Raw genomic sequence first — 24347 nt, 5'->3', positions numbered from 1 at the left:
TAATCCCAGGGGACCCCTGCCAGGTGTCTTCCTTTGGGGCTTGTTACCTGTGTTCCTTGGTGCTGTAATAGTGCCATGGAGGAGATGGAGGTTCACCTGGGTTCACTAACTCACCTGGGACTACACAGCTAACAGGAATGGTGCCAGGGTTTCAAACCTAGGGCTCTCTGACTCTAGAGCGTGCTGGGAGACGCAGTGTGTGTGGACCTTGAGTGTCCCTGCACATTCGTGCTGAGTATTCCACAAATGCAAGGCTCTGGCTGGGCTTTACCGAGGCGTCGTCTCAGGGCTGAGTTTGCAGTGAGCAACCTCAAGGGATGAGGTGACGTCCTCCTTCAGACAAAGAGCAGGCTTGCTTCTGCCACTGTAGAAACAGTGAATGCTCCAAGCTCAGTGTTCCTCCTTGGTACTGTAACTCACTGCATGGGCAAGCATCTGTCGTGGCTCTTCCTGGGGAACTGACTTCAACCACCATGAAGCTCTGCTACTGCTTTTGCTGTGAGTAATGAAATCCTTTGTCTCTGACCTAGGAGTCTTGTGTCTTCTGCCAGCCTCCATGAAACAGGCTAGTGTGTTAGCTTATGAGTAGGGTAAGACCTCAGACCCTGCATAATTCTTGGTTAAGGTTAAGAGCCTTAACCACTTCCTACTTGCCTGGTGGTGGACGCTTTGTGTCGTACTAAGTTCCGCATCCCTGTATTGGCTCTAGCAGAGGCCACCAGGCTTGGTGCAGCAGGCTGAGAATGCTGGAAGCAGGATTTCCCTTCCAACTCTGAGATTGCACGGTTTCCAGGGGCCTGAAAATATGACCTGAATGCCTCTGAATCCCCAGCCCCTCCCCACAATGATACAATGAGCTTGGCTCGGCCCTGTTTTGAAAGCTGCACCCTCCAATCAGATCCAGACTTGAGCAAATGTCTTTCCTCTGCTGCATGTGAATCAAGTGAGCCTTACCTTGATGCACTTTGGCGATTAGTCCCCAAGGGGACCACATAATCTCCTCCCCGGTACACAGTGAGTTTGCCCCAGATGGGATACCCTCGGCGCTGGCTCTGGCTCTGGTACTGCCAAGCCTGGGAAAAGTCATTGCTGTTATTGAGGACAGAGGCATTCCAGCCTTCCCCATAGTCTGACAGGTCTTCAATATCCAGGGAATATGGCGCATGGCATCCATCAAGAGAAGCCTGCAGCTGCAGGGCAAGAGCGCAAGAGCTTTCCTGGACCCTCACTTGGCGAATCTGGGCACTGCCAACCAGCTTGGAGTTCCCATCAGTGACAAAGCCTGGAGATGAGAAACAAGTGGGTAAATCTAGCCATCAACGTCATCTTAACACATCCCAAGCTTTCTGGCCTGGATGCTAGCGTGAATTTCAGTGTACCCGTTGTAGAATTAGCCAAGAGAAGTTCATGGCCAACCACAGACTACATTCAACCATTCATCACCATCTCCCCACCTTGAACCTGGTCTACTTCTTGCATAACTTCTCCTGGGGAATGGCAACTCCTACCCAGTCATCGACTTGGAGACCATTTATGTCCTTTCCCTCGATGCCCACATCTTAAGGGTCAGCGAGGCCCACAAATAGTACCTCTTCAGTGTTGTCTGCACCCACCCCTGTCTCTCCATCACCTCTGCCCCTCATCCCTACATCAGCCGCATCATTTTTGCCCAGCATCCTAACTTACCTACCCTCAACTCCAACTTCCACATGCAGCTTATACCGCAGATTTGATTATGTTACTGCCTCACCGAGAAGCTGTCAATGGCTCCTCATTTCCTTAAGCATAAACTATGAGCTTCCAGAGCCTTCATGATCTGGCCCCTGTTCCTCTCTCCTGCTCTGCTTTTCGTGGGTCCTCAACTCCTACCCTACACTGAAGTCGCACTCAACGCTCTGTAGTTCCAGGAAGTATAGTGCCTCGGTGTTTCAGGCTTGCCTTTTCTCATGTTGTCCCTTCTGCCTGTCACGCCATTTCTGCCTGGCCAATTCCTGCTCAGTTATCTAAGAAGGAGGTTCTCTACTCTGCATCCAGGGAGGGTTAGGGACCCTCAGAGGGTCTCTCCTTCAAAGCATATGGCTCTGTGGTTATTGGTTCTCTGTGAGGCTGAAGTTGACAGTGACCCACAGCTGTTCCCGGAAAGGAGCTGACACACGTCCTGGGGTGGGTGGACAGTACCTGGGTGATGACTGTCCAGGTTGCTCACAAGGGTGGTGCTGGCCCACGTGAAGAAGTCCTGAAAGCCCAGCATGGCTGAAAAGCTTCGGATGAAGCTGTGCCCAAGGTGTCTGTTGAAGTGGTCGGCGCTGGGGTCCCCCTGCCCGTAGGCCACCAGCAGCGGCATCCACAGGGAGCCCAGGTGTGCTGGGAAGGGAGGCACAGCCCCTGGTCAGGCAGAGGCCCCAACTCCTACCAAGTCCAGGGCAGGAACTGGAAAGGCACGTGGCTCAGAACAGTTGAGGTCTTGTAGACCAGCCACTCGCCCCTCTGGTGACAAAGGAATCAGTCCTTATAGGGACAGCAGAAAGGATTAAAGTTCACAGGCCATGAGCCTCCTGCCTGGGTTCAAATCCCAGCTCTCCACTTCCTATCCATGTGCCCTTCGCAAGTGACTTCACCTCTCTGTGCCTCACTCTCCTCGTCTGTGAGGTGGGGATAATTCTGTCACACAGGGTTGTGATGAGGGAGTCAACAAATTAATATCTATAAAGCACTTAAAATAGGGCCTGAACGGACTTCGTGCTGTGTGAATGTTTCTTAAATAGAATTTTTTTTAAATGGGGCTCTGGGGAGTTCCCTGGTGGTCCAGTGGTTAGGTCTCAGAGCATCCACTGCAGGAGGCAGGGGTTCAATCCCTGGTCGGAGAACTAAGATCCCACATGCTGCATGGTGTGGCCAAAAAAAAAAAAAGGGGGCGGGGTGCTCTGCCATGTTGCAGTGCTGAGCACAGAGCAATAAAGATGACAGACGTGTTCCCTGCCCTCATGGAGCTCACCTGTAGACAGGTGAGTGTGACCTAAGGGCCCATTAGGTACAAAGATTTAGTTTAGGAGGCCCGACATCAGAATCATGTTGGGGGATGCAGAAAGTTACTGAACCAGAATCTCTGGGCCTAGGGCCTGGGAATATGCATTCTGGCACCCCTGCTCCAAGATGACTTGTTGGGGTTCTGCCCACATCCGTCTTGTTCTTCATTCTGTACATGCAGCTCCTACACAAGCTCCGCCGCTCTGTGGTTTGGCCACATAGGCTCCCCATGGGAGGGCAGGCCAGGGCTGCGGCAGGGTCAGCGCCCTCCTCGGAAGCAGCCCTCACCAGTGACCTGGTGGGTGGCAACTAGGGGGTATGTACTACGTTCGCCCCTCGCACGGTCTCAGCAGGACTGAGCCCCAGTTGCCCACGTGGAACCCACTCATCAACCACCTTCCATCGGCTTCCTTCTCTTTCCCTGCACTTTTTCCTACCAGTGCTTCTCAGGATCGCCTCCCAAACCAACTACTTGTGCCCAGATCTGCCTGTGGGGGAACCCAGACTAAGACACACAGTGAGGTTTGAAAGCCTCTGGTCAGCGGGCCAGAGGAGCCTCTCTGACGACACAGCCTTTGGGCTGAGAATTGAAGAATAAAAGGAATTAACCAGAGGAAAAGGCAGGGAGGAGGGTGCGCACATTCCTGGCAGACTAGATGCCACAGGGCCTGGGTCAGGAGCTGCAGGACGCAGTGTCACTGGAGCTTAGGGCACAAGGGGCCGAGAGAGGTGACCTGGGTGGGTGGAGCACAGCAGGGAGTTTGGACGTTATCCAGGGGCCTGGAAGAGCCACGGAAGGATTTTAAGTTTAGGGGAGAAGCTGGGGCAAGTTGATATCTGGGGCGATGGGCCCAGAAGCAGTGTGGGCCTGTCAGAGATTGTACCACATCTGCTCAAATCTGTGTTGAGAACCAGCGAGTGGGAAGGTTGCTCGTAAGTAATCTTGGCTGCCTACCCAAGATTTCTCTGATTACGGCAAATGCTTTCTGTTCCTTGAGGTGGGTGGTTTTCGTCTTCTCAACGTCAGAGGCCCGAGGCTTCTGGTAGATGTCCCTTCTGCTGTTTCTTTGTGCTCGGAACAAGGCAGAGGGGTCTGTGAAAGCAAGGGCACAAGGACAGTCCCCCAAATGGGCAGCGGAACCAGCTCGTACGTTTGCAACCAAGAGACTCCCCTCACCAGGTACAACGGGATCCACTGTTCCTCCTCCTTTGGAGCCATTTCCCTGCGCTACCCTCCATGCCTCTGCCCGTGCTATCCCAGTGCTCAGAATTCCGTCCCTTCTTCTCCAGCTGGAGAATTCTCATACTGAAAGCACACATGCCTTCCTCACCTGAAGTCTTACTGATTCCTGGATGCTGTCTTTCTGTGTTCCTGAACTCTAAGATGGATCCCAATGCTTCCAAAACTTGGAAGGATGAAGGTAACTAATATCTCAAAGTCCTGTTATATCTAATTCCAAGTATCTTCTTTTTCAAACCACCTTATTGACCTATAATTTTCATAATTTCACCCGTTGGAAGCCTGCAATTCAGTGATTTTAGTAAATTTGTAGAGTTGTGCCACCATCACCACAACCTAGTTTTAGAACATTTCTGTCACCCCTAAAGGTTTCGTCATGTCCCTAAAATTGGTCTCTACTCCCACTCTATCCCCACCCTTAGCCCCATTAATTTTCTTTCCGTCTTCATGATTTTTTTTTCTGGACTTTTCATATAAACGGAATCATATGTACATAGTTTCTTGTATCTGGCATCTTTCACTTAGCATAATGGTTTGGTGTTCGTCCATGTTGTGTATATTAGTTAGTTTCTTTTTCTTTTTCTTTCTTTTTTTTTTTTTTTCTCCCGCGCCACGTGGCTTGCAGGACCTTAGTTCCCTGACCAGGGATCAGACCTGGGCCCCCTGCAGTGGAAGCTCAGAGTCCTAACCAGTGGACCGCCAGAGAATTCCCTGTAGTTAGTTTCTTTTTATTGTTGAGTAATATTCCGTTGAGCGGACATACTACCTTTTGTTTATCCATTCACCTGCTGATGGCCATTTGGATTACTCCTAGTTTGGGCTATTAAGAATAATGTTGCTATGAATGTGTTGTGCGGACATATATTTTCATTTCTCCTGGGTAGATTCCTAGGAGTGGCTAAATATCTTTTGACTGTTACAAATGAAGCTTCTGTGAACATTTGTGTACAAGTTCCTGTATGAAAATAATTCTTCATTTCTCTGGGATAAATGCCCAAGAGTGTAATTTCTGGGGCGTATGGTAAGCCCATTTTTAGTTTTGAAAGGAACTGCCAAACTGTTTTCCAGAGTGGCTGTACCATTTTACATTCCCACCAGCAACGTAAGAATGCTCCAGTTTCTCTGCATCCTTGTCAGCATTTGGTGTTGTCGCTATTTTTAGCCAGTCTGATAGGGGTATATTGACCCAACTATCCTTTGGATCCATGCCCCTCTGTCCACCCCCACTGCTAATGCATGCCATCTCTAGTCTGGACCATTTCAGTAGTCTTCCTACTGGCCTCCGCACTTCTACTTTTGACCCAATACCTCTGGTCTCCAAGAGCAGTCACAAAATCGCAAATCCAATCATGCTGCTCTCCTATTTAAAACACTCCAAAACCCCGGCATTGCCCCAGGCCCTACAGGGCCCTGCATGACCTGCTCCCCATCCACCTCTCTGCCCTCATCTTGAAGCATTCCTTCCATGCACACACAGCTCCCCATGCTCTGGCCACCCTGTCAGTAATTGCTATAAAATGACAAGCTCTTGTCCCACCTCAGGGCCTTTGCACATGCCCAGTGTTCAGACCCTCCCTCTCCCATCCTCTAGGAGCCACCCTCTTATTCTACTCCCTCATTCTCTCTTACAAGTCGTTTTGTGCATTTACTTGTTTAATGTGTCTCCCCAGATGGGCTGTTCATTCCAAGAGCAGCAACCTGTTCCATCCAGTCAGTGCTGTGTTGCCAGGGCTGAGGCTGAGAGTGGGGATTGACTTCAAATGGGCAAGAGGGAACTTTTGGGGGTAAGTTCCAAAAAGCTGTTCTAAATCTGAATTGTGGTGATAGTTGCACGACTCTATAAATTTACTAAAATCAGTAATTATACACTTACAATGACTGGATTTTATGTAAATCATGTTCCCAAGCCATTGTACTGCCTGGCACACAGAAAGTACTCCCTGGATAATTGCCAAAGGAATTACTGAATGAATATTTGATCAGTCAGGAGGCTGTCGTCTCTTTGGAGAATAATTATTCTTTTGACTTGGGAAGATGGTTTTAATGGACTTTTTGGATCTACAAAGCCAAATCCCTATTGTAGGGCAGAAGAATACAGTCCCATGAGGAGGTCACCACACTGCATGATGATGTAGGGATATGGGCTTTCGTTTGTTCCTGTTTTACTTTCCCTGAAAGTCAAAATCTCTGTATAGACTATTAGAGTGTTGAATCTGTTCTGTTTGCTTGTTTGTTTTTTGTAATTCTCTTCTTGGGGGCACGCTCAGGAGTTTTGGCTGGGAAGTGAGCAATCGGGTTGGGGGGAAGAGGGCTGGTCATGGGCTCCTCTGACCAGTCAGCATGGCTGCGTTCCACTAAAACTCTTTACAAAAACAGGCGCTGGGCTAGATTTGGCCCCCTGGCTGTTGTTGGCAGACCTTTGTTTTAGAACCCTAATTATAGCTCCCTCACCCCCCATTCACACACCCCACCCACACAAGCTTGTCGTTTTTTGGTTGTCTAATGACCTGAGCCCTGGAGAAGAAAGCTGCTTGCTTGGGATTACACAGAGGATGATGGCCCTTGAAGAACGTGGACCCCATAGTGCCTCTTCATGCTTAGGTGTCAGAGAGAAGGGCTCGGATAGGGGAGGAACAGGTTGCCCAAGAGACAGAGGAAGAGTCACTTGTCCCTGGATGGATTGGGGGTGTTTCAACAGTCAGGGTGAAGGCTGATGGGGAGCGAAGGTCTGAGGCCAGGACCACCCAGTGGCTGGGCTCCACGGGGCTTTCTCAGCCTCATCAGGTTCCAGGCCCCTGCCTGCACCCGGGTACCATTACCTGGGCCAGAGAGACGTCCCAGGAGGGGGACCACAGGCTCCTCTTCGTCCTCCACTCTCTTCAACACCAGCGCAAAGAAAGCAGCGAACCCCAGCACCTGGAAAACACCCACTGTGAACCCCAAGCCTGGGTTGGAAACGCCCTATCAATTCCTGGTCTGAGCTGGGGTGGAATGGGAGCCACACTTGTGTCCTGGGCGCAGGAGCCATGCTCTGGGGAAACCATCCTCTGCAGAGAGGGGATGTGGTCATAAAGGGTCAGGCGCAGGGCTTGCGTGCCTGGCCACCAACCAGGCAGAGACACGCAAATCCTTGAACTCACCCTGCTTCCGGCATTCTCTGAGCCCTCCCACCTGCTGGTCTCCTGCTGCTCGGCCTCTCTCTTACCTCTCAGCCTGGTGACTTACTAGCATAGCGGGTTAAACCTGCCTCCTCCCTCCTTCCCTCCCTCCCTTTCTTTCTGTGTTAAGTAATTCCTTCCATTACACTGTCTCTGCGCCTTCAGTGCACAAGCACAGTAGGATTCTGTGGTTTGATTGCGGAACAAAAAGGTTCAGGACTGTTCTTAATATTCTCAGACTAGATTGGGGGAGGTGTCAGGAGCTGTTTAAGTCTCTGATGAAGGCTGTTCAGGGCAGAATAAGGGTGGGGGATTCCGTGATGCCTCGTAGGTGGAAGGATTTTCTCTAAATATTCCCTCACTTCTGCAGCTCCCCCGACACAGTATTGCTACTGCCTGCCTCCTTCCAGGCGGGGCTCAGGGTCTCTTTGACTCTCACTGCTCTCTTGCATAATTTTACATTTTCAGAAATAGGAGCGTATTTCCAGTTCATGCACACATTTAATGGCTTGGTGTTCTTTTTTCTGAAGGTAAAGTTTGTGTAAGTTGCTGGCCCATCTCACAATCAAAAGCATCCTAGACCTGAGGAAGTAAGATATCATTCCTATTTATACATGTGGCCTAAGGGCAAGATATTTTTGTGACCTTATCCTCTTAACCTCAGGTTTTCTCGTCTGTAAAATGGAGGTGAGGCCCCTCCTAAGGGTGACTGTGATGATGAAATGTCCGCATCTGGCCCTGAGGGAGCGTGGGTTATCCTGGTAATTACCTTCCTGCCCCAGGTCCACCCAGAAGTGGTGCTCCACGTGGGTTTGTTGAATGAATAGATTGAACAGATGAAGGAGTTGCTGAAGCCTAAGAACTGGGCAGCTGGCAGGAGGGAAATCATGGGCGGAGGGAAGGAGGGCAGGAGGGCAGCCACTTAGGGGTCCTGACCTTCAGGGGCTGGGTGACAAACACACTCTCCACGAAGGAGACGGCCATGGAGATGAGCCACTTGAGGGGGCTGGCCCGCCCGTAGTGCAGGCCGTAGAGCATGGTGAAGAAGGCTGCCACCAGGAGCCAGCCCACCAGGACACACCACCAGGGGAGGCCTCCAGGGGGCTTGCTCGCCTGCAGGGAGCTGCAAGAGAGGATGGGTGTAATCACGGGGGCACCATTTGGGCTCCAGTTCAAACCCTGCCCCAACCCTACCAGCTGCGTGACCTTGGCCAAGCTCCTTGACCCCTCAGACCCTCACTATTCTCCTCTATCCTATTCTGTATTCTATCCGGTACACATACATATATTCTATTGAGGTCACCTTTATTCGGTGCTTACTAGGAGCCAGTCCCCATGCAAACTGCTTTATACGGGTTTTCTCTGTTATTCCTCATGGCAAGGCTAGAAGGCTGGTACTTAAGTTTTTATTATGAAAATTCCCCATTTTACGGGAATCAGTGAGTACAGTGAACCCTCATCAACTACATTCAACAACCATCACCTCCTTGTCAAACGTGTATCATCTATCCCCACATGCTTTCTTTTTTTTCTGGAATATTTAAAAATAAATTTCATACATAATATAAAATCATCACCAATTATTTTAGAATACATCTCAAAAAAATGGTCATTTTTTCACTGAATTATGGTGCTGTTGTTGGGGAAGAAAAAAAATTTCCCTCTACCCTTTCTAGATTCTTCTGGCTGGTCTAAATTAACACGAGACAGATTAACAGGAGAAAAAGAAATTTAATTACATATGTATAGGGGCTCCAGAAGAATATAAGGCTCAAGGACAAGTTAGGCAACTGAGGGTTATGTGGCATCTCAGAGGAAAGGTGGGTAGGGGTTTGGGACCTCAAAGGGGAGGAAGGCAGTTCATATGGAGATGAAAGCAAATGTTTGGTAAACAAATGTTTGCTATGCCGGCAGTGACAATGGGACCCTGGAGAAGACTTTGGTCTCCAGGCCCTTCCACGCTTAGCCCACATGCTGCTCTTCATGGACCAGGCCCTTTTAAATTCTTCTTAGGTTTGAACCAGGAGATAGGCATTATCATTCCCATATTACAGATAAGGAAACTATGGCTCAGAGAGGATGAGGGGCTTGTCCAAGGGTGTGCAGCTAGGAAACACGCACGTGAAAATGGTTATAAACTGTAAAGTGCTGTACAAAGGGCTCTAACCGTCATCTGGCAAAATCACCCTGTTCAAAGTCCTCTTCCCTGAATTTGTGCGGTCCATAATCGCTGCTTCTTGGGGAGATCTGGATGAATAACCTTCCGAGGTTGACCGGGATGCGCTCTCCCTGCAGGCCCCAGGCTGGGAGCACCCAAGGGAGTGTATTACCTGGAGTGTGCTGGGGGCGGGGTTCCGGGCTGTCCCCCCAGGCAGCCCTTCAGGGTCTGCAGCTGCCCCAGTGCCTGGGTGTGGCTCTGGCACCGGGAAAAGCCCTGGGGCTCCCACAGCAGCAGCTCTTGCTCTAGGTGCTCCAGCTGAAGGTAGAGACACTGCCTGTAGGCACTGTCCTTCCAAGCGTCTCTTGGGCCCACCTCGGGCCTGGGGCACTGCATTTTTTTCTGGAGGGCAAGGGAGAGAAAGAGCATCAGCTGGTGCTGAGTGACAGAGCAGACCTCGTGCAGTAGAAACAGGAGTGTTAGTAACGGCTTTCTTGTATCGAGCGCTTACTGTGTGCCAAACCATGAGGAATCTGAGGTTCAGAAAGATGGGATACTTAGCTCATATGGTCAGTTAGGATTTGAATGTTCCTCTTTTAGTCTTTTATCAAGGGCATTTTCAAAATTTCCTTACACATAGAATAGACAAGAATAGTACACCCATTGCCCTCCTGCAACAATTACCCACATTTTGCCAATCTTGTCTTGTCTCAGCCCTCCAATTTTTTTTTTCCTGCAGTACCTTAAGTAAATCCGAGACATAATGTTCTCTCATCAGCAAATATTTTAATACGTACAAGATTTGAATTTGAACCCAAGTTTGCCTGTTGCCAAAGATGGTATAAGTCTTAATCTTTTGTTTTTAACTTTTTATTATGAAAAAATTTAAATTACAAAAGTAAGGAGAATGATGAGATGAACCTATACCCATTGCTCAAAATTATCACCAATCCTGTTTTGCCTGCACCCCACCCACCTTCTCCATGTGGATTATTTTGAAGTAAATTCCAAGCCCCACGTCCTGAGACTAAATATTTTAATATGCTTCTATGGAAGAAAAGGACTCCTTCTAAAAACAAGACCACAATGTGTCATTATCAATTTTTAAAACAATAATGATAGTCCCTTAATAGCGTGAAGCAACCAGTCAGTGGAGAAGTTTCCCCCCGTTATCTCTGATGTTTTTCTACAGTTTGTTCAAATTTCAGTTTCCTTAAGTTTTTTTTTTTTAAAAAAAACAAAGGTGTTGGGCTTCCCTGGTGGCGCAGTGGTTACGAATCCACCTGCCAGTGCAGGGGACACAGGTTTGAGCCCTGGTCTGGGAAGATCCCACATGCCGTGGAGCAGCTAAGCCCGTGCGCCACAACTACTGAGCCTGTGCTCTAGAGCCCGTGAGCCACAACTACTGAGCCCACGTGCCACAACTACTGAAGCCCATGCACCTAGAGCCCATGCTCTGCAACAAGAGAAGCCACCGCAATGAGAAACCCGTGCACCGCAACGAAGAGTAGCCCCCGCTTGCTGCATCTAGAGAAAGCCCACGTGCAGCAACAAAGACCCAACGCAGCCAAAAATAAATAAATAAATTTATTTTTTTAAAAATTGATATTTAATACAGTGTGTGTGTGAAAAAAAATGATATTTAAAAAAACCCAAAAAAAAACAAAAAAAAAAGGTTTTTTTTGTTTTAAATTACAGAGGTAATGCATGTTCATTGCAAGAAAAAGACTAATTTGAACCTTTTCATTATTCCCCGAGTGTTCTAAGGGAAGCTTGGACTCTCCAGGTGGAACCAGGCCTGGGTCCCTGGAGCCTGAGCTGGGAGGCCGGTGCCCAGGGGCACATTCTCCTGGGACAGAAAGGGCCCAGGTCTGGCCAGTGTGCATCTTCACAAGGGGTGCGTGAGATTGGATATAGAACATGGCAAAATGGAGCACCCTGACCCCAGGACCCCTCCCCACTCACTAGTGAGAAGTGAATGAGAAAATAACAAGTGATGTGGAGAAAGCTATGGCTCAGACCTGATGTTGGTAAAGACCTGGCAACATTGACTCTGACTCCCTCTGACTCAGGCCTCCTACCTCCCCCTCCCTCCTGGGCCTCCCTCACTGAAGCCACAGCTAATGGTTCCAGCATCAACAGCCTTCGTGTTGTAAGCGTTCTGGCAATGTTTCCGGAAGATACCATCATTTTCAATCATAAACACTTACTGAATCCTTGCTTTGTGTCAGACTCGGATCTAAGCGCTTCATGTGTCGTATGATCTCATTCAGTCCTCAGAACAAGCCAAGGAGCTGGGTGGATCAGCGCTTCCATTTTATAGGGAGAGGAAATAGTCTCAGTGAGGTTAAACAACTGTCCAAAGTTGCACAGCTGCTTTTGCATCTGGGAGAGCCCCAGGTCTGGCCAACTCCAGAGTCCTTGTTCTAAGGCCCATGCTGTGAATGCCAAAGTCCCCCAAACCCCAAAGACCCCAAACAGGGCCAAGAGTCCAGCGTGGGCATCAGCAGAGCTACTGCAGGGACGACCTTCATGGGCAGCCCAAGCCCAGCTCTCCAGGGCTAATCCTCCAGAGTGGCTGGAACACGGGGGTCAAAGTAGGGCTGACCATGGGGTCCGCATAGGCCTGGCCAGGAGGGAGTGCTACAGTAAGGACTTGGGACCTGGTCTTGAGGACAGTGGCTCTCAACATTCAGTGTGCATAATAGTCACAAAAGTGACTGGTAAAAAGTGCAGATTCCTGGCCTCACCTTAGAAAATTTAATTCACTGTATCAGAGGTGGAGCCAAGAGTTATGAATTCAAACTCCCCAATCTATAGACCCCATTTTTATATTCTAAACAAGGTTTAGACTGTGACCAGCCTTGTGTTTTAAAAATGGCAGCATTCTTAACCCACACCATCCAATATGGCAGCCACTTGCCACATGTGACTTTTTAAAATTAAAAAAAATTTTTTTTTCTAGTTCCCTGACCAGAGATTGAACCCCGGCCCCCTGAGTTGGGAGTGCAGAGTCTTATCCACTGTGCCACCAGGGAAGTCCCTCAAAAGACATTTTCAAAGGTGTGTATCAATTGCAAGTGAGGGTTGCAGGAGAAAGAGAAGGTGATTCTGAATTTTTAGTATTTCATAGGAATAAAGATTTCATAGGAATAACAAGGAAGAGGAACAGGTTTTTATGGGAAGATATATATGGTTTAGTTTTTTTTAATAAAATTTAAAATTAAAATAAAAAATTTAGTTCCCTAGTCACACGAGCGACATTTCAAGTGTCAATAGCTACATGTGGCCAGTGGCTGCCATATTGGTCAGTGCAGATATAGACCATTTCTGTCACTGTGGGAAGTTCTATTGGACAACCTGATCTAAACACTGGAAGCAGCGATCTGGGTGGAAGATGGGCAAGAAAGGGGCAAGAGCAGAGTCAGAGAGACTAGTTCAAACCAGAATAATGTGCAATACATATGTGCAGCTCTTCACACAATTCATGATTTGGCAACAAGCAATGTGAAAGCAGTGCAAGAGATGCTTAAGAGCTAAAGAGCACATGGTTGGAGACCCTGTTGTGGGCTCGGGGTTTGGGTTGCTCCTCTGAGGAAGGGATACATCAGCCAAGAATAAAGTCTGAGTAGGCATTGGCCAAGTGAAGAGAGGAGAAAGAACATTCTAGATCAGAGGACAAGCATGTGTGCAGGCCTTAGTGGGAAGGCAGCTTGGCATTGTGTGGAGAGCAGGATGCCTGTGGTACTGCGAGGGAGGCGGTGGCGAGTGGTTGGAGTGGAGGCTGGTGAGGGAGACCCCCGGTAGGACTTCTTGACTCCCTAGTGATAGTGATACAGACGTGGCCCTCGGTCCTGCATCCACCTGGCTCCAACATGCCCCCTCTCGGCCCAGAAATGTTAGGACTCACCTTTCACTTGTACAGACCCAAGAGTGAGTGTTAAAGGGCCCCCTGTCTGGCTGGCTTCCTTCCAGAACACCTGCCCTGCTTCGTTCTGCTGACAGACGACGTCTTCCACCAAGGCCAGCAGTTGGTTGATGTCCACTGAGTTCGCGAAGTCCCAGCCCGAGCAAGGGGGTGGCACCTTCAGAGCTTTGAACAAGGAGCTGACGAGGCTCCACAAATCCTGCAAGTCACCCAGGGGGAAGGGGACGTGAGCTACAGGTGAGGGGGCAGCAGAGTGGTCAAGAGCACTTGCCCTGGGGCTGGACAATCTGGGTCTGAATCCCAGCTCTGCCTACTGAGACATGACATTGGACCACCCTGAGCTTCTGTTTTGTCCTCCATAAAAATCCCTTTTCTAGGATTTCAACTGATACATTCCAGGCTGTATTCCTTGAAGTGTGGCACAAAGTAGGTGCTCAATAAATGCTTAACGTGTGCATGAATGCAGATGGAATTCTTTCTGTGTGCTTCCAGCCTGCAATCTGTTTGAAAGTATAATATTTTGTACATAGTAGGTACGCAAAAATGTGTGTGCATGTGTGTGTATATGTTGTAGGTGTTTGCGTGAATATTTATATGTGCCTGTGTGTACATGCATGTAAACATATGTATGTGGTATGTGTGCACTTGTGTGTACATGTATGTGTGCAGGTGTGTTTGCAGGCATGCATATGTGTGTACATGTGCATGCATGTACATGTAGGTGTGGGGTGTATGTCTGTGGGTGTGTACACGTGGCATGTGTGTATGCATTCATGTGTAGGTGTGTGTGTATGTGTACATGTGTGCACTGTGCAGATATATGTGTGTGTGTATATGTGTGTACACGTGCACATGTGTACATGTTTGTAGGTGTGTGTGTGATGTATGTGAATGTGTGCACATGTGGCATGTGTGTATGCATGCATGTGTAGGTATATGTGTGTACTGTGTGCACATATGTGTATGTGCATGTGTACGCAATTGACGAATCTCAGTGACTGATGCTGTCCGACAACATGGGTTTTAGGCTTCAAACCCCAGTCCCCACCCCCTTCTGCCCAGGCTAGAGCTCCCCACACTGCCGAGGTTGAGGACCCGCCTTGGTCACTGCTTCAGGTGTCAGAAGACCATCCCCCACAGGCTGTGGTGAGGGGGCCAGGCTGAGGGGGCCCCCCATCCCATTTCCCAGCGTTCTGCTCCTTGGTTACCCAAGGACGGGTGTTCCAAAAAATCTGAACGATCAGGAGGTTGATGGGAAACATGAGGAGTGAGCTTTCCAGCCCAATATCACTTCCTGCCAAGTGAATTCGATTTTACCTGGGGCAGATGGAGGGAAGGGGTCAAGGGGAGAGTCCCCTCCCCCCTTCCAGAAGGTGGCTGTGCAGTAAGGGTTAACCTTGCCCAAAGAGAGGTCTGCCCCTTGAGTGGCTCCTGGGAGGTGACCACTGAGCCCTTGGGCTGTCCTGCCTGGTGGGTATGCCTTTGTTTACCTGGGGTCTTGGGCCACTCCATATAGTCTATGCTAACAGTGTGATTTATGGTGGGGGCCTTGGTTGCACCGTATCACCTCAACCTCTGGAGGGGCTGGAGGCTAAGGTCGGCCATACTGGGGTCAGCCATGTCTATGTGAGCATGCCCCAATAAAAACTTTGGACACCAAGGCTCGGGTGAGCATCCCTGGTTGGCATTACTCCATGTGTGTTGTCACACGTCATTGTCAGGAGGAGTGAGCGCTGTCCAGACTCCACTGGGAGAACGTAACTGGAAGCTCCATGCTTGGTCTCCCATGGACCCTGCCCCACGTGCCTCTTCCCTTTCCTGATTTTGATCTGTATCCTTTCTCTAATAATTATGAGTATAATGGCATTTCTGACTACTGTAAATCCTTCTAATGAATTATTGAACCTGAGGGTGGTCTTGGGACCTCTGGAATTGCAAAGCATTTCTGGAGCAGTGACAGTTCATGTCCACCAGTCACTAGCCCTGATCGCCATGACAGTGGGAGTTACCCAAGTCCATCTTTTGCTCATCTGGGTCCTTGGGGACACCCCGGAACATGATGGTGGTCAGTATGGTGCAGAGGAGCAGTGAGAAGCAGCAGGACACCTGGTGGACATGGGTGAAGTTGCTCCAAGCTGAGCTGCTAAAGATGGAGTACCAAATGTGGCCATCCTGGAAGCCTGTGGAGGTCTTCATGAAAAACAGGTGGCTGTGGACAGGCCAGGGGAGAGGGACAGGCATTTAGGGAGACAGGAATGGGGAGAAGCCTAGTCTCTTTGGAGCAATCCTGGGATGAGAGGGAGGGATTTGTTTCTAAAATTCATCATCTGTTTTTTTCTTTTATAGAAGAAATACAGCATCATAATAGCATCACTTCAAGTTAATGATGGGGACTCTGGACAGAGTGGTTGGAACCCTAGACAGCCCTCTTACTACTGTGTGACCTCAGGTAAGTTACTTTACTCTTTGTACCTCAGTTTACTCATCTGTAAAATGGGGGTAATAACAGAACCTGCCTCACTGGATTGTTGAAAGGATTAAAAATGAAAATTTTTGTAAAGCATTTGGCAAAGTAGCTGGCATATAGGTGAGTGTTCATCAGTGTTAGCAATAATTTTTGTTATAATTTTTTTTTTAAAGCAAGGAACATGACTTTTTTTTTTTTTTTAATGGGAAATATTTATTTATTTATTTATTTATTTTTGGCTGTGTTGGGTCTTCGTTTCTGTGCGAGGGCTTTCTCTAGTTGCGGCAAGCGGGGGCCACTCTTCATCGCGGTGCGCGGGCCTCTCCCTATCACGGCCTCTCTTGTTGCGGAGCACAGGCTCCAGACGCGCAGGCTCAGTAGTTGTGGCTCACGGGCCCAGTTGCTCCGCGGCATGTGGGATCTTCCCAGACCAGGGCTCAAACCCGTGTCCCCCGCATTGGCAGGCAGGTTCTCAACCACTGTGCCACCAGGGAAGCCCTATAATTTTTATATAATAATATATGACTCTAATGTTATTTGTTTTGTTATAGTTAGGGCATTAGAGAATAGTGGTTAGAAATCCCAGGCTTTGGGTTCAGACTTGGTTTGAGAGAATAAAAACGGTGAGACAGGGTTTCTGAAAATGGCGCCACATTCTCCTAAAGAACCTGTATTATTTCCCTATGAGTAGAATGTAGTTTAACCACAGGAGCTATTCAAAGGCCCAGATTCTGCTAAGAGTGTCCAGAGTAGAGATTCCCAGCTGCCGCCTGTCCTGATTGGTCGATGCCAGAACCCTCCAGGGTTGTACGATACTTTGTCACTCGGGCGTGTGCCGGTGGCCTGGACTCAGAGTAAAGGTGCAGAAAGAGAGAGGTCAGTTGCCAACAACAGTGATTGTCCATGTTATTCGTCTTATTCAACAAATATCTGATGCCCCTGGTGCTGTGTCCCAGGCTCTCTGCTGGGCACCAGGGATTCACAGGAGGGATGAGGAGCTTTTGCCTTCAGAGAGCTCCTTGCCGAGTTTCTAGGCATCACATGTGCTGATGCACTCGGAGATAATATCTGCTTCTGGAATTGAGTACTCAGTGTGAGCCGCATAGTGTGCCAAGCACGTTACTACATCGTTTCATGGGACCTGGGACCCCCTATGGGGCAGGCACATTGAACTCGTCATTTTTCAGATGCAGAAGCTGAGACCTGGAGAGGTGCGGTGACGTAGCCAAGGTCAAGCGGCAAGTCAACAGCAGGCGTGTGGGACTTTGTGATCCGTGCCCACGTCTGTGTTATACCTGTGTTGGGGTCCAAGTCTCTCTGATTCAGACTTTTTCCCCCTTGGAGGCTGAGATGCTCACGGTGGCAGCTGGGAGGAAAAGTCGTCTTTCAGTAAATGCACTAGTAGACTGAATGCCCATCCATAGGAGAGTGGCTGTGGGACATCCATTCTGTGGAATATCACGCAACCAATGAGGAAAATTTGACCCAAACATACCGTCCTGGAAGGATGTGCGTGATATATTATTAAAGAAAAAAGGCAACGTATTTAGAGTAGCATGCCATTTAAAAAGTTATAAAATAACGATCTGTGGTGTTGTGTGTGTGTGCACGTGCATGTGTGTACATTTGTATCTGCTTATTTGTGTTTGGGGACGGATGTGGAAGGATGCGCAACAGGAAAGGGGGTGAGGGAGTGAGTAAAGCAAGGGGAAACATGCTGAAAAATGCATCTAGGATAAAACAACATGAAGAAGAAGCTCCAGGTGGCCAGACGCTGAATCACCATTCAGATCAGTCTGTTCACTCATATAAACAATATTATTCTGTGACATTCGTAAGTAAATATGGATAAGTGTTCCATAACTGTTATCACCATCTGAAGATAATTCTGTCTTGGAGGGTCCATGTCCCTTCAGGGCCCTTTAATTGCAACAAGAAAAACTGGTTATTAATGTCACACACTCAGAGCTGCCCCGGCCCACTAGCTGAAATGTGCTTTTATTTGGCTGTGACTGAATTATAACGCAACTTCCCTAGAGATGAAAGAACAAAGTAAAGAGCATTTGCTTAAAAAGAAAAAATATAGTACCTGAATTGTTTCCTGTCCTGCTCTGTGGCCACTGGAAATACTTTGTCAAGGACAGTCTCCGACATCGATGGACAGCCACGAGTTGCAGAAGAAGTACCACTTCCGGTCCATTGCCAGGTCATGCACCAGCACCCGGCTTACGTACCTGGAAGGGACCCACACTTTTGAGGACAATGTGGTGGGGGGATGAGACTTCTTTGGACCCCACGAAGGTCCAAACCTGAGCCCAAGAACGAGAACTCTTGGAAAGAGACTTTGTATTTTTCTTCATTGCTCTTGGTGCCTTGATCAAAATGCCCCAATCAGTGGGTGAATTTGGCCTCATGTGGGGAGTTCAGCTAGTGTAGACCGCCAGCTTGGAGGTTGCCAGGTTTTCACAGATATGCTGCAAAAGTGTGCATTCTGAAACTGTGAACCCTCATGCAGGGCAGCAGCCCAGGGTCACCGGGCTTTACAAGTGAGGAAGGCCAGGTTGTTGTGTGTACAGGGAGGTGCAGGCTTGAGCACACGAAACTCGGTCCTCCTGTGGGCTTCCATCCAGAGAATGAGCCTGCCATCCATTCAGCACTTCATGGCGATCATCTAACCTGATTTAGATCTTTGAGGCCCAGGGAAGAAATGAAATCATCTTGCCTCTGCTGGGAGGCCAGATCCAGCAGCAGTTGCTTTACAGGGAAATAAGAGTAATGATAACAAGAGGCACTCTTTATTGAGCATTTACTGCACAATGGGGACTGTGCTAAGAAGCTCCTGACATGCATTTTCTCCTTTCTGGAAGGGTAGTCCCATCAGGCATGGCAGAGCCACCTCTGTTGAGGTCACACAGCCTCCTGGGGAAGCTGACATCCCCAGTGACCTTTGGGTACAGAACCTGGGTGTGATCAAAACCCAGGCATCTCAGCCCAGCTCAGGACAGCTCTAGAGCACCCTGTGTGGTCAGCTGAGCTGTCTGTGGGCTGCATCAAAGCTCTTCTCCTTCTGCCCATCCTGCCTCCTTCCCTCCCTGCCCAGGGGCTGATCCCAGGCACTCCTTGGATAAACAGCCTCCATATTCAACTCCATCTCAGAGCCGCTTCCCAGGAACCAACCCTACAGCTGAGGGTCTTAAAGCATTAATGTATTAGTGTTTTTGCCTTAGATGAGTCAAAGACAGTGGTCTAAATGCTGTGTTTTCCTAAAGCTGCCAGCCACCGATGAGTGTTCAGTCTGGAGACAACCCATCTGGGTCACTAGTTTTGGCCTCAGACAGTGGGAAGGAGTCTTGGCTCTGAGCTTGCCAGCTGTGTGACCTGGGCAAGTCAGTTATCTTTCCCAAGCTTAGATTTTCCCACCTATAAAACAAGGATAATAACAGCGCTTGTCCCAGAGGGTCACTGTGAGCATCCAGTGAGAAAAGCACAGGAAGACTTAACTTAGTGCTCTGCAGAAGAGCTCTTCTTAGGTCTTCTCCTGGAGAATCAGCCCAATGTCTCATCTACTTTCCTCCTAGTGGGCAGGGTTTGTCTTTGCAATAGGCGTCTATCCCATTTTACAGATGGGGAAATGGAGGGCTAAATGACAGGTTGATGCTGCAGATGTGTCAAGGGAGGGACTAGCATTGTGTGGCCTGTGGACTGGTGGGCCTCTCTGACCCTTGGTTTCCTCATCTGTGAAATGGGGATCCATTCTGTGCATCTCACAGAGGCTCGTGAGGATCAGCAAAGCAGCAAATGCACAATGCCCAGCCTTGGACCTGGCACTTGGTAGGTCCTTGTGGTTTACCCACCCCTGACTCACCAGGATGGCTGGTCCCCTGAGTTGTCATGCCATAGCTGCAGGCTCCTCAGCTCCCCCGGGGAAACAGGGTGGAGAGTAAGAAGACATCCACTCCTCCTTGCTCAAAAAGGGATGTCGGGGTCTGACAGGTGGTGGGGCTCACTCTCTCCATCCAGGCCATATAGGGAGACAGTCCCCTGAAATCTAGAGACCAGTAGTGACCAACTCCACGTGGTAACAGAGCCCCGTGTTTCACTGGAGGTGTTGAAAAACCAATGAAACCCAACAAAGCATGGCCTTTTCACCTCCTCTCCTCCCATCTTGGACCTGCCAGAGTTATTTTTCAGTTGTGTGAAGATTTTGGGGTGACACTATCTGCATTCACATCTTTGAGATGAGTTATACTCATAAAATGCTTCCTGATGACCTTTTCAAACTTCTCGAATATTTATTTGAAAGGGCCGTAGGGCAAGAACTGGTTTTTCTCCCTAGCGATTATATTCTCAGTGCCTCCCAGAGTTCCCGGCATTGAGACAGGAATGAATGACTGCCCACTACTTTGAAAATACATATTCCCAGGCCCCACTCCAGACCTACCAAGAATACTGGGCACAGGACTCAGGAATCTGTATTTTTCTGAAGCCATCCCGGTGATGGCTGGTGGCCATGCCTGATTTCCTGTGCTGAAACCAACTACAGCAGATGACACCCACACTCCACTGACATCCGTCACTCAGCCTCACCACTGTGGGGTTCCCACGTCCAACTGCCAGCAGCTGTGCCTCTTTCCCTGGGGGTTTCTTTGGCTGTCAGAGCAGCAGGTTGAAGGTAGCAGAGAACTGATGGCCCCTGCAGGCCATTTTCCACCAATGACTGGTGGGATTGGTGGATAACTAACCCAGTTCACTTAGTCCTCAGCTGGGATGACTTTGAGGCCCACATTCCTTACTGTTTTCCAGAGTTCCCCACTGGGATTGGGCTGCAGTTGCCCACAGGGGCAATGGGTTTGATTATGCGCCCCTTATTTGTTCCTTCCCTTCCCTACCTGGCTTCCCACTCCCGTATGTGGTGTCCTGGGATCCCCTCTCAAATCAACTACCTGTGCTTGAATCCCTGTTTCAGAGTCGGCTTCTACAGCAGAGTCTCCACTGTAGACTTTCTCAGTCGGATAATTCCTTGCTCTGGGGCTGTCCTGTGTGCTGCAGGATGTTTAGCACCATCCCTGGCCTCTCCTCGCTAGGCGCCAGTAGCGTCTCTTCCTGTCCCAAGTTGTGACAACCAAAACCACTTGCAGCATTGCTAGCTGTCCTTGGGGGCCACCCAATTGAGAACCACTGTGCCAGGAGAACCGAACTAAGACAGTATCAATTGAAATGTGACTGCAACTCTCCACGAAGAGAAATGGCCTGTGGATCACAGATTTTCATTCTTTCTTTCCCTGTAAGGTCAGCTCTTCAGTGTCAAATGGAAGTGGGATGGATGTTTCATTAGATGGATGAAAGTGATTCCTGCATTTATTCAACAAATACTTACTGAGCACTTACTCTGTGTTAGCTGGTTGAGGCCCTAAGATGCAGCAATAAAAATTTTTTTAATTTAAATAAAAATAAAATAAATATATACATAAATAAAAATAATAAGATTAAAATAATAAGATTTTTAAAATAAAAAGTAAAATGTAAGTGGACACATGTCCTGCTCTCATGGAGCCTAATGTCATTTTTTAAAAAACAGGGACTTCCCTGGTGGTGCAGTGGTTAAGAATCCGCCTGCCAATGCAGGGGACACGGGTTCAAGCACTGGACCAGGAAGATCCCACATGCCACAGAGCAACTAAGCCTGTGTGCCACAACTACTGAGCCTGTGCTCTAGAGCCCTCGAGCCACAACTACTGAGCCCGCGTGCCTAGACCCCGTGCTCTGCAGCAAGAGAAGCCACCGCAATGAGAAGCCCTCACACTGCAACGGAGAGTAGCCCCCACTCGCCGCAACTAGAGAAAGCCCATGCACAGCAACGAAGACCCAACGCAGCCAAAAAATAAATTAATTAATAAAAAACAAAAACAAAAAAACAATGGAGATTTCTCCGGGACAGTACACACAGTGCCTGTGGTTCTCAAACTGTGTTCCATGGAGCACAGTTTCAGTGAAGGAAGCTTGGAGGCTGCTGCAGGGGATGCTACAGTCTGATGAGTGATAGGGTGAGGCCAGACTTAACTAAGGATGCTGAGACGTGACAGAGACAACCTGCTGTATGCTCCACAGCTCAACTTAAGGATTTCAGAGAATTCATAAACAAATGGAATTGTGTCCTCATTACCTCTAGTCAGCCTTCTCAGGGACAGATGGATGCCAGCTAATCAGTTTTCCTAAAAAATGTAATTCAAGGCTCATTTTCAAATGGTTGCCATTGTTTGTTTCTTTCCTTTCTCCCCTTTCTCTTAGAAATTCTGTTTTCCCCTTTATTCATTGATAACAGTCTACTGACTGTTCTTCATATGTGAGCACATTTGCATGCAGGTAACCAGCTGTCTGAATTATTTTTTAGTAGGGTTAAATGAGAAGACCAGTGAGTACAGTACCAGACCCCAACTCTCCCTTAATCCACTCCTCCTTTATATTTTTAAATATTGGGGCTTAGGGTGTTAGTTTGTCTGGCAAAAAAGATACTTTTCTCAAAAAAAAAAGCAAAAGTGAAAAAACCGTACAACAAAATCCACTGGGCTAACGTAACTCAACAACGGACTGGCAAGCGCTTTGCTGAGTGGGACGTGTGGATCAACCGAGGTGTCTTGCAGGTCAGGTACCTTTGAGGAAGTGGCTGCCCCCCTCCGGTGTCCGGTATAAACTGTCACCAGGTAGTGGTACTGGGCAAAGGGGTCATTGTCCTCCAGCACTGTGACCTTCACCTGGACAGAAGGATGGCATTAGGAGGGCTCTGCTTGGTGGGTTCATCCACCGCACAGCAGCCAAGAGTGAGTCGGGCATTCATGACAATTAAAGGGGGAAAGCAAAACTATGTATGATATTGATTCATTCCATCAGGTGAGAACTGTTCTTTACAACAGCAGGGTTTTAAGTGAAAACCAAACTTTTAAAATAAAAAAGTACATTCAGTATTAAATATCACCCAAAGTAGTCAAATTGGAAGTGAACTTGGTATTAAGCTGAGAATGTTTGATGCTTGAGCTGATGAATGCAAACTCTGTTCATAAATAATTCCTCATAACCTTGGTAACCAGATTGTGCCTCTAAGGGAATTTAGAAGGAATGAATGTTAAGTTGTTTTAGCAGAAAATAAATAGCTGGAGTTGGTCAGAGGCTGCAGAGCGCTCTGTGATGAGCTGCCCAGATCTCCTGTCAATGGAGGGCTGTTTTCCCAGTTGCCGAGGTGGTGTAGCCAGGGATGCAAGAGTCTCCTCTGTCAAAGTCATGCCCCATCCTGGAGAGGCCGATATCTAAGAACAGATTGATGCATTGCCCAAGATCAAGACCTGGGCTTCTCAACCCAACTCAGGACAGTTCTAGAGCTCCCCAAGGGGTCACCCAGCTGTCAGTGGGCTGCATCCCAGCTTGACTTCTCCCCCTGCCCATCCTGCCTCCTTCCCTCCCTGCCCAGGGGCTGATCCCAGGCACTCCCTGATAAACACCCTGCATACTTAACTCCATCTCAGAGTCTGCTTCCCAGGAATCAACCTAAAGCTGAGGGACTTAACGTATTAATGTTAGATCCCTTGGGCAAATCAAAGACAGCAGGATAAATGGGGCAACTATTATCTTTCTAGGTTTCATACCATCCTAACACCCTGAGAAGTATTGCTGTGTATAGGGACGGTAGGGAATGTTGAAAGTTTCAGAGCTTTGTGACAATGCATCCTTGTATTCATTTGTGTGCTCAGTCACTCATGAATGTTTATTGAAGGCTACTATGTGTCAGATATGATGCATGTTATCAGAAAAATAATCAGAACTTTGTTGTCACAATTGGTTGCACAAATGGTTATTGTTTGGTCTCGTTTCTATCCTCAGACCTGACTTATCGTCAGGCAGATCTGGGTTTGAATTCTGGCCCCTGGGAGGGAGGTGGCTTTGGACTAGTTAATTGCCCTCTCTGCTCCTCACTTGCCTCCTCTGTAAAATGATAGAGGTACTGTGCAGTAAAGGGTGAATTCAGCAGGCTTGGGTTATCCAAACCCCACACATTCCAAAGGATGGACTGGTTTTGGCCAGCTCGTGGAAGCTAACCTCTAAGTCCTTGAAATAGCCGGCATGATAAGAGTGTCTGACTACATGGGGCCTTGGGCCACCCCAGGCAGTATGTGCTAACGATGTGATCTATGGTGAGGGCTTTGGGCCACGCTCTATCAGTCTGACCTGGGCAGGGATGGGGAGCAGTGGTTGCTGGAGACTAACTAAAGTCAGTCATGCAAGCTCCATACCTGTGGGACTTACTCCCAAGAAAACCCTGGGCACCAAGGCTCAGGGGAACTTTCCTGGTTGGCCGTACTTCACATGTGCTATCACAC

The 24347-nt window shown here is 48.5% G+C and overlaps 1 protein-coding gene across 1 annotated transcript in view; it reads right to left on the bottom strand.

Moving 5' to 3' along the window:
- The window catches only part of LOC103011454 (polycystic kidney disease protein 1-like 2), an 83315-nt gene that overhangs the window by 2643 nt on the left and 56325 nt on the right, over nucleotides 1–24347 (bottom strand). Inside the window, 18 exon segments of the mRNA XM_007198604.2 lie at nucleotides 651–705; nucleotides 955–1282; nucleotides 2179–2364; nucleotides 3983–4120; nucleotides 7087–7183; nucleotides 8362–8548; nucleotides 9756–9984; nucleotides 13494–13710; nucleotides 14611–14673; nucleotides 14675–14799; nucleotides 14802–14828; nucleotides 15521–15720; nucleotides 18068–18118; nucleotides 18120–18212; nucleotides 19844–19901; nucleotides 19904–19950; nucleotides 19952–20019; nucleotides 22629–22730. Of these exon segments, the coding sequence (XP_007198666.2) occupies nucleotides 651–705; nucleotides 955–1282; nucleotides 2179–2364; nucleotides 3983–4120; nucleotides 7087–7183; nucleotides 8362–8548; nucleotides 9756–9984; nucleotides 13494–13710; nucleotides 14611–14673; nucleotides 14675–14799; nucleotides 14802–14828; nucleotides 15521–15720; nucleotides 18068–18118; nucleotides 18120–18212; nucleotides 19844–19901; nucleotides 19904–19950; nucleotides 19952–20019; nucleotides 22629–22730 (2271 nt within the window).

The sequence above is a fragment of the Balaenoptera acutorostrata genome, chromosome 19 (assembly GCF_949987535.1).
Source record: "Balaenoptera acutorostrata chromosome 19, mBalAcu1.1, whole genome shotgun sequence".
Taxonomy (NCBI): domain Eukaryota; kingdom Metazoa; phylum Chordata; class Mammalia; order Artiodactyla; family Balaenopteridae; genus Balaenoptera; species Balaenoptera acutorostrata.
Note: the sequence above shows the minus strand (reverse complement) of the source record. Positions and strands in the feature narration are given on the sequence as shown.